The sequence below is a fragment of the Centropristis striata genome, chromosome 2 (assembly GCF_030273125.1).
Source record: "Centropristis striata isolate RG_2023a ecotype Rhode Island chromosome 2, C.striata_1.0, whole genome shotgun sequence".
In the NCBI taxonomy this organism is placed as follows: domain Eukaryota; kingdom Metazoa; phylum Chordata; class Actinopteri; order Perciformes; family Serranidae; genus Centropristis; species Centropristis striata.
The window spans coordinates 33575304-33588975 of NC_081518.1; the positions used below are offsets into that span (position 1 = coordinate 33575304).

Sequence of the window (13672 nt, forward strand, 5' to 3'; positions counted from 1 at the left end):
AAAAAATGCAATACAGATATGCACATATTTTACTGCTTATGGAGAGTTTATCCTCTTTTTTAAAGGGAATATTAGAACTAACATTCATGATTTTTTCTTTGTCCCAACCAGTTTTATTCAGTTGTGATTAAGTAGATGTTATAGATGTATGATCTTATGTCATTTAGCAGTATTTGGATTTGATTATTTTATTTATCAAAATAAATATCTAATTTTGAATTCAGTATACAAACAAATGGTCAAACAAGAAGTTAGTATACTGTAAAAAAAATGTATATCATTAAATATATATTTTAAAAATGTGCTTGAAGTCTAACTTGTGTTTTCAGGGGTTGTTTTTCAGTCGTTTAATTGATAAAAAACAAAATGTATGGATCCTCAAACAAGACAATAAGACAAACAAACAGCATGAATGTGATTAATAACTTAGAGGAGGAGCAGTCTTTCCCGTCTGGCTGACCCGCAGCTCACCGGGGACACGGCCAGAAGCTCCACGAGCTCGAGAAGCTCTCACTGCATTTCAATAGAGATAATGATATCATAAAAGTGTCTCTGCGCAGGCTAGTGAGTGCACAGGAAAAAACACATAAATTCAGGCAGAAAGCACACACAACTCTCACACCGTCACACACATGGGAGGAGAAACTGACTTAGCACACAAGGAAAGCAAAATACCTGCAGCATTCAGTTTAGCAGCCAGCTCAGCACAACTCTTAAGGCCTCGTCCTGAAGAAAAATAAAGACATAAAGGGTCAGCAGAGCCGAGGTTTAACTTCTCATTTCCACTGAGACCACAAGAACTGACACTGCATGTCCTCATGCTGCTTCAGGCACAAATACACCAAACTGCACCTGTGCTTTTTGAACACCAACAGGCCTTGAAAGGCCAAAAATGAAGAAATCAACTTCTCAAACTGCTGCATGTGTTACAAACTGGCCCTCAAAAGGTATCCAAGATATGATGGACATGATAACAACTAAACATAGTTGACTCGAAATTGAAAATAAATATATAATTCCTGGTAAGTAACATATCCTTTTCATTTTGAAAGGAGAATGAAAGAGAAGCCTTCAATTACTGAGTTGTGCTGGAACCACTGGGGAAATCCCACAGGAGAAGGTGGGGAAACTGTAAATAAATACATTATAATATACAGTACTGAAGACCAAGTTAAGTCCAGGACCAGGACCAGTCAAGCTCCAAGTCCAAAGGCAGTTGAGACAAAGTCAAGACTAAATAAGTCCAGAGTAAATGTTCTAACATAAAACTAAACGAATGTAACATCATTCATTTAATAATCCACAAATCATTTTCCATATGCAGTATTGTACTGAAGTCTTCTTAATATGATATTAATATATAATATGAGCTGGAAATGAAATGGCTCCCAACAAATTTGTATAATAGACAAAATATTACATTCCACATATTGTAAAGTTATACAACTTCAAAACAAGGTTCAAATAAAAGTCTGGCTTCACCAAAGAATTATTTGAAAAATTAACAGAAGATTGTATTACCCTGTTCAACAGCAGCACTTTTTTTTCTTAAAAACTAAAGATGCTCCAACGGGCATAAACAAATTGGCACAACCTCAACTGAATCAAGCCTGTGGAGGTCGGGGGGATTGGCATAGTAAATTACTTATAGGTCTGACAATAAGGGCAAAGTGCCATAGAACCCTAAAACATTCAAGAGACAACGAGTCACTGTGAAAAGTTCAGTAATGCAGCCCAGGAGAGCCCCCCCTGAATTCCAAACAAGAACATTTTGCTCTTGCCAAAGTTTAAGTGGATGATTTCAGTCACACATATATATTTCATGAGGTTAATGGGCCCCATCAAACTGTGATTAGAGATTCTTCTGGGAGGCTTTTATACTAGAGTGACAGCTAGGATGGCTGGCTTGATCTCACAGTCATTAACAGGTCACAAACAATAATGCTTCACGTGACGTTTCCTGTCACTGTTTATTGAATAGATACTGTATGAAACACTCGTAAAATTAACCCTTGACCTGCAGTCTTAGCTTAACAGTGAGTGCACATAATAATTCAGTCTACATTCAATATTTTATTTTTTTGGAGCAGGCTATGCATTGTGGGAAATGCTATGTACAATTCAGCATGCATAAATAAGCCACAGCGTCACAATCAAAAGGGATACTTTGGATTTATTAAAGTGGGGATGTATGAGGTACTTCTCCATAGCCAGTGTGTCACCTGCAGTAGATGCCAATTGGCAGGAGTACTGACACAGAAGTTCTGATATGGACTGGATCAGCAGCAAAAACTTCAGCTCCTTTAAAACGCCCACCTGCAAATAATATCAGTTTAAGTTTTTAGAATATAAGAATATTTTCACCACTTTCCCTTGCCATCAGACATCCCTGTTTGCGTTTATGTTGGGGGAACCGAAGCCATTATCTATGCTCTCTTCAAAGCCACCAGACTCAATTGACAAAAACAATTATTTTACTTTACAGACTTAACACTGGAGTTGTTATTGTGTGACTTTGGTGTTTTAAAGGATTAGTTTGGATTTACCAATGTCACACAATATCGAGGCTGTGGTAGACCAACAACTCCAGGATTCTACGAGGTAATTTTATTTATTTTTTGTCAATGGAGTCTGGCAGCTTTCAAGAAAGCAAAGATAATCCCCATATTCATTTACCAATCCAAATTTTCTTGGACGAAGGACTAAGTCCTTAGTGAGTGACGATGCCCCTAAAAAATAAATAGAGATGATAGTTGAATGGGAGGAGAAGTCCATCTGAAATAGATGGCAGCTTATACCAACAGTCTGCATCCCCTGTGAGAGACTAGTTTATCCAAAGTGGGGGTGTGTCTACGGCCATCAAAAAAAAAAAAAAAAAAGGTAAAATAAACGGTAAAGTTTGGCAGCAAAATTTGCCAAACACTTACTTTCAAATAACAGTAAAAAATGTATTTTAAAGATAATTTCTTTAATAATATGGATAATATACAGTCAATATCTGTCTTAACTATCTGTAATGTTAACTGTTTGGCAGCCTTTGACACCAGACTTTTCATCTTTTTTTTTTTCACATTAAATTTAGAGTATCACTGAAAACAGAAAGTTGTCTTGATTTTACATTCTGCAATATGATGTGTATTTCAACACAGAATTCACTGTCATTTTACATTCAAGACCATTAAGCAACTGAACAATACTGTAAAAAACAACAACAACTATATGTCCCATTTTATTAATTTACAGATTTCAACTTCCATTTTATGGTAATATTTGCAAAAAAAGTTATCTACCATTTTTAAAAATTGAATTTGTACTAAATGTCGGGGGGAAAAAACAAGAAAAATCCTGTAATATATATATATATATATATATATATAATTGTGATGATGTATCATAATATTGTGTTCTAACCTATCCTTGAAAGAAAGGTAGTAAAGACAGAGGCTTTGCTACAAAGAGCAAAAAGTTGGATGGCTTTAAAGCACTATCAGTTCAGTAGGTGTGTCTTTAGTCCTCTTTACATTTTCATTGTTAACGCCACTTACTGCATTGATCACAACAAGAGGCTCAGCAGCACACACGGCCCTGATGAAAGCGTCTTGGGATTTGACCTTTGTGATGTCTGAAAGAGTAGCCACATGCAGCTTAGCAGAGACTCTGGGGAGCAGATTCTGTAAAGGGAACCACAACATGTTTAAGCTTACAGTACAAAGCTCTCACAGATCTTTAGTGACAGTGACGGAGACTATAAAAAGTAAAGTAATGGTTATAATGAGCTCTCTAAGGGCAGGCAGAAAAAGTTATGTAGGAGCATGAAAGAGTTAAAGCTCAGCCTGGTTTTAAAACTATCTGCAACACATTTATTCTTATATTCATTCCACTTTTACCATAAGAAATAAAAGTGGCTTGAATATGATACTACTCTTTCAGAAAAACACCAAATTTATAGTACAAGTTAAAGTGACTGATGCAAGTGAGTGAGTCACATTGAATTAGCCGCACACTGCACCTTGTTTTAATACTAAACAGAGTCAAACATAGAAATAAAAATCAATAAAAGCTGTATTCAAATACATAAAATTGAATTTAATGCATCCTAATTCAATTGAAATACCATTAGACGTACAAGCTGACAGTTCTATTGAACAATCACAGAATATAAGATGATGTCATTCATTAAAAAGACAAAAAAAACTTTAAGGTGCATTAGAACATTGAGACATTATAGTTAAAGTTGCAAAATCCAATATGCATATTATTACATCTACATTTTTATGCATATTCAAACACTCTCTGAATGACTCTAAAGAACTATTCTGGCGAGAGTGAGTCTGGATTTTACATAATGTGATTTGGAGCAGATGAATAGCCTCAACTTTCTTTAGTAAACTAATAGCATAGTATAATAAACTTTTGTTGTGTTTTTTTTCCTCCCCATTTATTTTAATAATAACAATTGCAAACCAGAATGAGGTTAAAGATCAGTTAAATATAATTTTCAGTGCAACATTCAGTTTTGCAGGCCTGATAAACCTTTTCTTAAACTGACAGTTGGAAGTTGTGACAATACTCCTCTTTACAATAGCAGAGGCTCCTGCACAATCCTGTGTGTGAAGTTAAATTTTCTTCATTTAAGTTCCTAAAATCAGTTTAATTCCTCTGCCTTAGATTATAATTTTTGCAGTTTGACAGTGAGGCAGAGACAAATTCAATTGTACACATTGTACTTGTATGACAAATACTTATAATTAATGATATAGAAATACAATAGTTTTTCAAAATAAGAGTCTTTCTTTAAGGCAGAAATTGTGTTTTGTTTTCTGTTCGCACAGTAAGAGTATATTAACCTGTGGTGAAGAGGAGGTGAAAAGAAATGTCTTTTTAAATTCTTCTGGACTGATTTTTCTACATTTGGACAAGGATGTTGTGCATTCTGTCGTTGAGATGTTAGCCAGGATCAAAACTGGCAGCTGTGGAAGAAACTTGAAAATGTCCCTGTAGCGGAGGATAAAGTAACTATCCCTACAGGGTGAAGGATGAAAAGATATTTGGACAGAGACACAGCAAACACCGGAAATGACGACTGTCTTTATTTTTGTTTTATAATATTATTTTGATAAACTATAATATTTCTATATCATTAATTATAAGTATTTGTAGAAAATACACATGGATGACCTGCTAGCAGGCCAAGGTATGGATCATGTTGTGCCACTAGTATATATTCTTGACCCCTGTGACCTTAGTCCTCTCCTTAAGCAACCTTGCACAAAAGAAAATAAAAGCACTTCCTGCTGTTTAAGTAACCTCAAGTGTTTCATGCATACTAACTGAACTCACTCCCTTCCTGTCAGCTGTGGTCTACTTATAACACAGGGATCACTTTTAGTTTGTGCACTGTCCAATGGACTGCCGATGGATTCTGTAACAATGGATTACTCTCCACATCCACCAGTACCTGGAAACAGTTTTTAATTTCTTTAGAAATAAATGCATACTGTACAGGAAACTACATAAATACACACACAGACAAGATGTAGAGGTAGTGTGCCTTTGCCTTGGAGTAAGAATGGACCAGTCTGGGCAGACCGCTGTGAATATTCTTTGAAACTCTTTCTGTTTTTAGGTCCTGTTAAAATCCTGCAGGCCCACCTTTACATAGCCATCTTCAGGCATGAAACAGGACTTCTCGTCCCATCTGCTGGAAGCAGTGATAGCATTCAATGTAACAGGGGTCAGTATTTTGCTGTGCTATGAAGAAGACTGGTCCATAGAGAATGTTTTGTGCATTTATAAGTAATTTGAAAAATTGGGTAAAGCTTCCACCACTACAATACTTTGATGATAAATGTAATAGTTTGAGCAGTTTGGAGCAACCTGCACTGAATGAATGTTTCATTCATGGAAATTAAAAATGGTTTAATCAACAATGAAATGTCAGTCAACAGAGCTGTGTCAGAGACCAAAGAAGTTTTCTACAGCAGAACTACTGACAGGAAGACTAAACTGTACAACAACTACACATAGTAAACCTGCCCGTCTGCAATTTGACATAAATCTGCTAAAATCCTAACCCAAACTCCTGCATTAACCATAGTCAACCTCAGCCCACCTGTAAGACACAGTTGGGTGATAGAAGCTCACCTAATTTGACCCTACAATAACAGAGCCAGATGGTTGTTAACATCACCTGGTTCTTTGATTACATTACATTCATGTATTTCTACTCACCATTTCCCTCAAGCTCCTCCTCTCACATACGGATGTATACTAAGTGTTTGTCAGGACGGCTCGTGAGCAAACTAAAGTTGAAGTCAGTAGCAGTCCTGAACCAATCATCAGGAGGAAACCTGGTTTGTGGCTTTCAAAATAAGAGTCTTTCTTTAAGGCAGAAATTGTGTTTTGTCTTCTGTTCGCACAGTAAGAGTATATTAACCTGTGGTGAAGAGGAGGTGAAAATAAATGTCTTTTTAAATTCTGCTGGACTGATTTTTCTACATTTGACAAGGATGTTGTTCATTCTGTCGTTGAAATGTTAGCCAGGATCAAAACTGGCAGCTGTGGAAGAAACTTGAAAATGTTAGCTAACCCTACAGGGTGAAGGATGAAAAGATATTTGGACAGAGACACAGCAAACACTGGAAATGACAGCTGTCTTTATTGTTTGTTTTATAACATTATAATGTTTGTGACGCTACAACCTCGATTCCAAATAAGACGGGACGTTGTAAAAATAGAATCAGACCATTTTCTAATCCTTTGTTATATGTTCAGTTTAAACTGTGCAATGTCCACACAGTTTTTTATGACGTATTTTCAGTCCGAGTTTGATACATTGTCTTTTATTTAGGCCTACGTTTTACACAGCGTCCCAACTTTTGGGGAATTTGTAATTATTAAACCCGAACCTATTTTTATTGATACGCTGTTTTTCCCCCTCCAGATAAAAGTACAGGTTTCTATTGAGTTAGATACAGCCTAATTAAATTAAGTGTAGTTCTGCTTTCCCTCCAGTAGATGGCCTTGTTCTCGAGTAGATGAGCAACCTGAACGGAGCAGCTGTCCTCAGATCTGCTCAGTTTATATCCAAAACCAAATTACTGCAAGAAGTTATAGTTCACTTATGTTTTTTAAATGAAAAAAATTAAAATAGAAATTAATCAATGAATAAAGAAAGAACAACAATACGACTCTCGAGCCTCGGGAAATATCCCATCACGCGACGGGAAATGATTGTGATGTTTGACCGAGATATAGGCTACTAAACAGATTCAATAAAAATCGAATTTTATTGGAAGCGATATGAAAATGTTTACTTTTGTGAATTTGAGCAGGATACAATATACAATATACACTGTCATGATTTGTAATATGTGCCAAGTAATAATAGGCCTATCATAAAATTGTTAATAATCAGTGGTTGCTTAATTTTGTGACTAAGAAAAGTAACCTTTAGGCTAGGGTAGTTTAATATATATGTGTATATATATAATATGATTATATTATGTGCGTATATATATATAAATGTATATATGTATATGTGTGTGTATATATATACATATATATATATATATATATATATATATATGTGTGTGTGTGTGTGTGTGTGTGTGTGTGTGTGTATGTATGTACACACACACACACACACACACACACACACACACACACACATACATACATATGGTGGTAAATGTTTTTAGATGGATGCAGAAGCTTTTACCATTTTTTAATGTAATTGATGTTCATCTTAATAACTTGATTTGTTTTGTTTTTACCTTTGCATTCTTAAGCCTAGGCCATACATAAATATAACCCACACTGGGTTTATTTATTCTTTCAGGTTGAGAGGCAGTAGGGCGACTGGAGAGTCCGGTGTTGACGTCATGACGTCAGAGCAGCAGCGCGTGGGACCCTGCAGCCTCCTCGTCGTCCCCCACCCCTCTCGCCCCCCTCGCTCACCCTCCCAGTCCGGAGAGACGAACAGGGTTATGAGGGAGGCAGCGGAAGGGCCAGTCATCTGCTCACATCTTTTCTGCATCTACACAGTCCCCTCTATCCGTCCTGTATGGTGGATATTATTTTCAGCTCTTCTTTCTTGGGTGATATGGGGGATCATTCCAAAAGTAAGTAAGCTCAACTGCTCGCTGGAGTTTCAAGTCGCAGATTTTGTTTTCGTCGCGGTGGCATTATGGGCTGCATGATATTTTCAGCAGTGCACCGATTACTTAAGTTATTTTTTTAACATGCAATAATGTGTGTTATAATTTATTTGGCTGCGCAATTTGAACGAAAAAATACTGGCAAAAAGCTGCATCTGTTAGGCTACATAACATCGAGACTGCAAAACAGAGGAATTCACTTAAAAACTGAAGCGTACAGGCTGGACTTTTGTTTGTTTGTGTATTTATTTCACTCTGTGCTTACAATGTTTTTGTCTCTTTGCAGAGAAGTCAGGATTCGCGATGTGTGTCGGATGTGGAAGTCAGATCCATGACCAGTACATACTGAGAGTCTCTCCCGACCTGGAGTGGCACGCAGCCTGCCTCAAGTGTGCAGAGTGCAGCCAGTACCTGGATGAGACCTGCACTTGTTTCGTCCGGGACGGAAAAACATACTGCAAAAGAGATTATGTAAGGTAGGAGTTTGGAAATATCAATCATGTTTTATAAAGAGAAATTTATTTATTTTTTCGATAAGAATTTATATCACGAAGAGGCCAAACTTCATTCAAAAAACACGTAAAAGGAACAGACATCAGAAGATTGCATAACGCAGTTTAATACAATAAAAATAATTCAAGGAAATGATAGGATAAGGAAATTTAAACTTAGCCGAAAATTTTCCTCCTTGTTATTTTTTTACACGTCTTCCTAGATTTTTAAATTTGTCACCATTTCCCCATGGTGATCTTACAGGCTGTTTGGAATAAAATGCGCAAAATGCAACCTGGGCTTCAGCAGCAGCGACCTGGTGATGAGAGCCCGGGATAACGTGTACCACATCGAGTGTTTCCGGTGCTCCGTGTGCAGCAGGCAGCTGCTACCGGGAGACGAGTTCTCTCTGCGGGAAGACGAGCTGCTGTGCCGGGCGGACCACAGCCTGCTGCTGGAGAGGAGCTCCGCAGGAAGCCCCATCAGCCCCGGACACGTCCACTCCAACAGACCGCTGCACCTGGCAGGTCGGAATATTATCATCATCCTTATAAGTGGCAGTAGTAAGCCTACTCTTTTTTTTACATGTCATTTTATTGTATTTATTTATTGACAATGGAATTGTTTATAATAACATTAGAAAATGATAAAATCGGCATTTATTCCTGAATAAACGGTCTGCTATTTAAAAAGAAATGTTACAAGAAACTCTTATATTTTACAACTAATTTTAACACACAAAAAATAAACTTTTGGTCAAAAAGATTCACTGTTTGAGTTTAGAAAAACGAAAAGAAAAAACAATAAGCGATTGCCGAGGATTAGGTTGGTTTTTTTCACCATCTTCTACATAGTTTATTTAGTTGTTGTCGGTTGGAGTGTATTTGTGTGTGTGTGTGTGTGTGTGTGTGTGTGTGTGTGTGTGTGTGTGTGTGTGTGTGTGTGTGTGTGTGTGTGTATGTGTGTGTGTGCGCGCGCGCGACCTTTCTTTAGGCTCATTTCATAATTGATCTCATTAGCGTTAACCTGCTCTGTTGCCATTATCTGAATAATCGGCTGTTTGACTCTCGACAGTGGCTCCATGCGCGTCCGTGTGTGTGTGTGTGTGTGTGTGTGTGTGTGTGTGAGTGTGTGTGTGTGTGTGTGTGTGTTTGCAGAGCTGTCATCCTCAGGGCTCCTGCCAACAGAAAGAGAACAAAGCAAATGTGTGAATAATGTTCAACAACTTCCTGCTTTAAAGCGCTCAATTGAAACCCCGTACACCGCTCAGGCCTCAGGATTTCACCTGCGCTTTTCACAATTCTTTAGAGTTTACGGTAGGGATTTGGTGAAAAAAATTTAACTTCCGCTTTACGGCGATAAAGATTATTATTATCATTATAATTATTATTTTATGCTGACAACATACAATAATGCAAGATGTGAATATTTAGATTAGCCTACAAAAAATAATCACAAGTAGGCTATTCCATATCTATATAAGCTTGTGGGCCAAAATGTTGTCCTTATTTCCATGTAAGATGAAAATCTAATTTGATTTTTAGTTGTCTAAAAAAATAAATAAATAAAAACATTCCTTTTTCACTCTTTGAAATTAAGTTATTGTAGACATTTCTATCATAATAAATCGTGCCAGGCTGATAAATATGATTGCATTAAAAATATAAAAAAGATGTAAAAGACCCAGCAGTGCAGATTTTTTTATTTTAATTTTAATTTGTTTGAACATAATAACATTTTCCAAAAAACAGCAACGGGTGATACATAGAATAACCAAAAACGCAGGAATAAAGCAACAACCCAGAAAATAAATAAAATCATTTTTAAGCTGTGCGGCTTGAGATCAATGGCTCTCTGAGGCCTCTCTGCGCTTTCTAACGGACCTTGTTTTGTTCCTCCTGTGCAGACCCCGTCACGGTGCGGCAGGCCCCTCATCGGAACCACGTCCACAAGCAGTCAGAGAAGACAACGCGGGTCCGGACGGTGCTGAACGAGAAGCAACTGCACACGTTGCGGACCTGCTACAACGCCAACCCGAGGCCGGACGCTCTGATGAAGGAGCAGCTGGTGGAGATGACCGGCCTCAGCCCCAGGGTGATCCGGGTCTGGTTCCAGAACAAGCGCTGCAAAGACAAGAAGAAGTCGATCCTGATGAAGCAGCTCCAGCAGCAGCACCACAGTGATAAGACTGTAAGCATCTTCGTAAGTTTGACCACTTGACTACTACAAATATTCATTTCATTTCTGTATGTATGTGATTATTATTGAAAAACATGACATGATGAGATCACATGTGAACTCTGTTTAACCAGTTTTATGTGAGGCTGTCATAAATCCTTATTAAATGCAATGAAGAGAAAATCAGTTATCACAATATTTTCTATCAAATTCTTCAATATCGTGGTGATTTTCCAAAGTATTTACACAAAAATATTTCTGAAAATAATCATCAGTAATGTCGATATAATGACTCATTGGGTAAAGTCTTGTAAGATCACAAAATGGCATCATTTTACTGTAATGCAGCCTTTAAAACCAGGAAAATATTCTGAGATCCAAAATCTAAGACCATATCTTATAACACAATATCAATATCATATTGATATATTGCTCAGCAGCAGAATGTGGTGAAAAACAGATGCAAGCTAGGCTATATGAACATAACAACTTCATAGCTTAATATGTTTTAAGATATTCCATTAGTTGCAGTAATGTAAATCAGCCTATAACATGACTCTTTTCTATAGTTTTGATACTTTACTTACGCTCCAGTTGGCTCCAGTGTTTTCCTGTAGTCAAACTTTAGCTCAATGAATAATGAATCAACTGCTTTGGCTTCAGCTGCTTGACCTGAAAGTTAAAAACATCCTCTGCAAATAGTTTACATCTTGGAAACATTTCCCAGAGAGGAAACTTTTTAGACAAAAATGCTGTCACAATTATTCCTAATTTAGCATTATTATGAAAGGACACTTTTCAGTGAAAGTATCTTGAACTGTATTCAGATGTCATGAGGACACATGCTGTCTTGCAGGACACAGATAAATGATGCTCATGATTTTTCATGATTATGTTGTCAGAACCTGCAGGGCCTCACAGGGACGCCTCTGGTGGCTGGCAGTCCTATCCGACATGAGAGCGCCGTGCAGGGAAACCCAGTGGAGGTTCAGACCTACCAGCCTCCATGGAAAGCCCTGAGTGAGTTCGCCCTGCAGAGCGACCTGGACCAGCCAGCCTTCCAACAACTGGTGTGTGTGTTCAGGACAGACTCACTTAGATGTGCACACACACATGCATGCAATGCATGCAGACCACAACCTGGTATCTTATCTATCTATTTAATTTATTTGGACAACACACATTAACCAACATCTCTGTAAATGGGCCAGTGTAAACATCTGGAAACCAGAGAGGTGATGATTGAAAACAAAAACACGCCATAAAAACAGCAACAGCAGCAGAATAAACATTTTAAGACAGCGCACAGGCCCTGTAAATGTACAGGAAGATGCAATTATGCAAAGTATAGCAAAGAGCAATGCGGTATAAAATACAGAAAATAAATAAAAAATGTTAAAGAATGCTTTATCTATCTATCTATCTATCTATCTATCTATCTATCTATCTATCTATCTATCTATCTATCTATCTATCTATCTATCTATCTATCTATCTATCTATCTATCTATCAAATGTTGCTGCATGTGTGAATACAGTCATGCATCACATGCATGTCACAGAAGCTGAATTATAGCCTAATGGTTTGGGTATTTTTTTACAAGCAAAATTTCAAAATAAAAGCCTGAATCTCCACACATTCTGACACCGTGTCTCTATCTGTCCAGGTGTCTTTCTCTGAATCGGGATCTCTCGGAAACTCCTCGGGCAGCGACGTGACTTCTTTGTCCTCTCAGTTACCGGACACCCCCAACAGTATGGTACCCAGCCCGGTGGAGACGTGAAACGGGGCCCCTCAGACCTGTCGGTCCCCGCCCCCCCCACTCCTGCAAGGACAGATTGCAGCATGCTCCCGGTCCCCCTGCATGTGACCAGCTCATCACATCGCCCCGACAGAAAGGATTTTTTTCATGACATGGAGGAGATGGAACCAAGAAAGCACCGATTGACTCCAAGTTTTTTTTTGTTTTGTTATGGAGATTTCATTGACAAAAACTCAGCAGAACAGTTGCATGGCTTGATAGAAGATGTACAGAAGAGCTCCCGGTGGATATAACAACCCCCCCTCAGAAACACAGTGGAGACATTTCCATGAGATGGACATTCTGCGGTTTTATTGTGAACATATTTGTGTCTTGTTTCTTCAACATGAGAATTTTTTGATACATTTATTGCGTTGTCGAGTCCCGTTGGACTGTTTGTCTTAAAGGTCAGAGCATGATAATCTGCGGAACTATTGGTGTTGTAAAATACTTTATCTTAAGGGCAGGTTGTTTGAGCTTCTCGACCAAAAAAATTAAATTATTGTTATATTATTTATTGTTAGGAAAGCGATTCGTAAAGGGATTATTAACTGATAAAAAATAAAAAAACAAGCTGGATTCATAACGTGTTGATGACCAATCTTTGTACAGGGAATCGTTGTTGTTGTTTTTTGCATTTGCAAGCCATTAATTTAATAATTTCATTTTTTAAAATGCAGTTCTGAAATTAAAAAGAAATTTTCATCTGTCATTGCAAAATAAGGCGAGAAACGAAGTGATTGCACGGAATTACATTTATTTTTCTAGCGCTTTTAGGGGAAGAAGTCAAATCAAAATCTGCAACAAATCGTTATGACAGAGAGACATTTTTTGATTTTGGAAACAACAAATGCAGCCGAATTCAAGAATGCATTCAAAGGAAAACAGATCTTCATTCCAGCTGCAGTAAATATGCTGATTGACCTGTTCCACCTATGTCAAGTTGCCTGAATAGAAGCCCGCAGGCTTGTTGTCCTATCTCCCCCTCCATCTGCGCGGTGTCCCCCCTCGGTCCTGCAGCAGTGGTCACTGACTCTCGGG

General features: G+C 37.7%; 2 protein-coding genes across 4 annotated transcripts; one reads left to right on the plus strand and one right to left on the minus strand.

The window, feature by feature from the left end:
• Positions 1–343: 343 nt before the first annotated feature.
• On the minus strand, positions 344–6328 carry LOC131981632 (electron transfer flavoprotein subunit alpha, mitochondrial-like). 2 transcript variants are annotated; one of them, XM_059346021.1, is made up of 5 exons: positions 6232–6328; positions 3546–3671; positions 2223–2316; positions 676–726; positions 344–513 (listed from the first exon to the last, which is right to left on the minus strand). In XM_059346021.1, the coding sequence occupies exons 1-5, from the start codon at positions 6232–6234 to the stop codon at positions 419–421; spliced, it is 369 nt and encodes a 122-aa protein (XP_059202004.1). In that variant the 5' UTR covers positions 6235–6328; the 3' UTR covers positions 344–418. The 2 variants fall into 2 exon arrangements, 1 of the variants encoding a protein (XP_059202004.1); XR_009395318.1 differs by lacking the exon at positions 2223–2316.
• Positions 6329–8017: 1689 nt separating this feature from the next.
• On the plus strand, positions 8018–12631 carry isl2b (ISL LIM homeobox 2b). 2 transcript variants are annotated; one of them, XM_059357590.1, is made up of 6 exons: positions 8018–8123; positions 8446–8635; positions 8916–9178; positions 10558–10853; positions 11732–11899; positions 12497–12631. In XM_059357590.1, the coding sequence occupies exons 1-6, from the start codon at positions 8066–8068 to the stop codon at positions 12611–12613; spliced, it is 1092 nt and encodes a 363-aa protein (XP_059213573.1). In that variant the 5' UTR covers positions 8018–8065; the 3' UTR covers positions 12614–12631. The 2 variants fall into 2 exon arrangements, with proteins under 2 accessions (XP_059213573.1, XP_059213582.1); XM_059357599.1 differs by having other exon boundaries at positions 10558–10841.
• Positions 12632–13672: the final 1041 nt, after the last annotated feature.

Coding starts and splice junctions, on each gene's coding strand:
- isl2b (XM_059357590.1), top strand. CDS start 8,066: ATGGTGGATATTATTTTCAGCTCTTCTTTCTTGGGTGATATGGGGGAT. Junction 9,179..10,557: donor CAGACCGCTGCACCTGGCAG/GTCGGAATATTA, acceptor CCTCCTGTGCAG/ACCCCGTCACGGTGCGGCAG. Junction 11,900..12,496: donor AGCCAGCCTTCCAACAACTG/GTGTGTGTGTTC, acceptor CTATCTGTCCAG/GTGTCTTTCTCTGAATCGGG.
- LOC131981632 (XM_059346021.1), bottom strand. Junction 2,317..3,545: donor CTCTTGTTGTGATCAATGCA/GTAAGTGGCGTT, acceptor TATTATTTGCAG/GTGGGCGTTTTAAAGGAGCT. Junction 727..2,222: donor CCAATTGGCATCTACTGCAG/GTGACACACTGG, acceptor ATTTTTCTTCAG/GACGAGGCCTTAAGAGTTGT.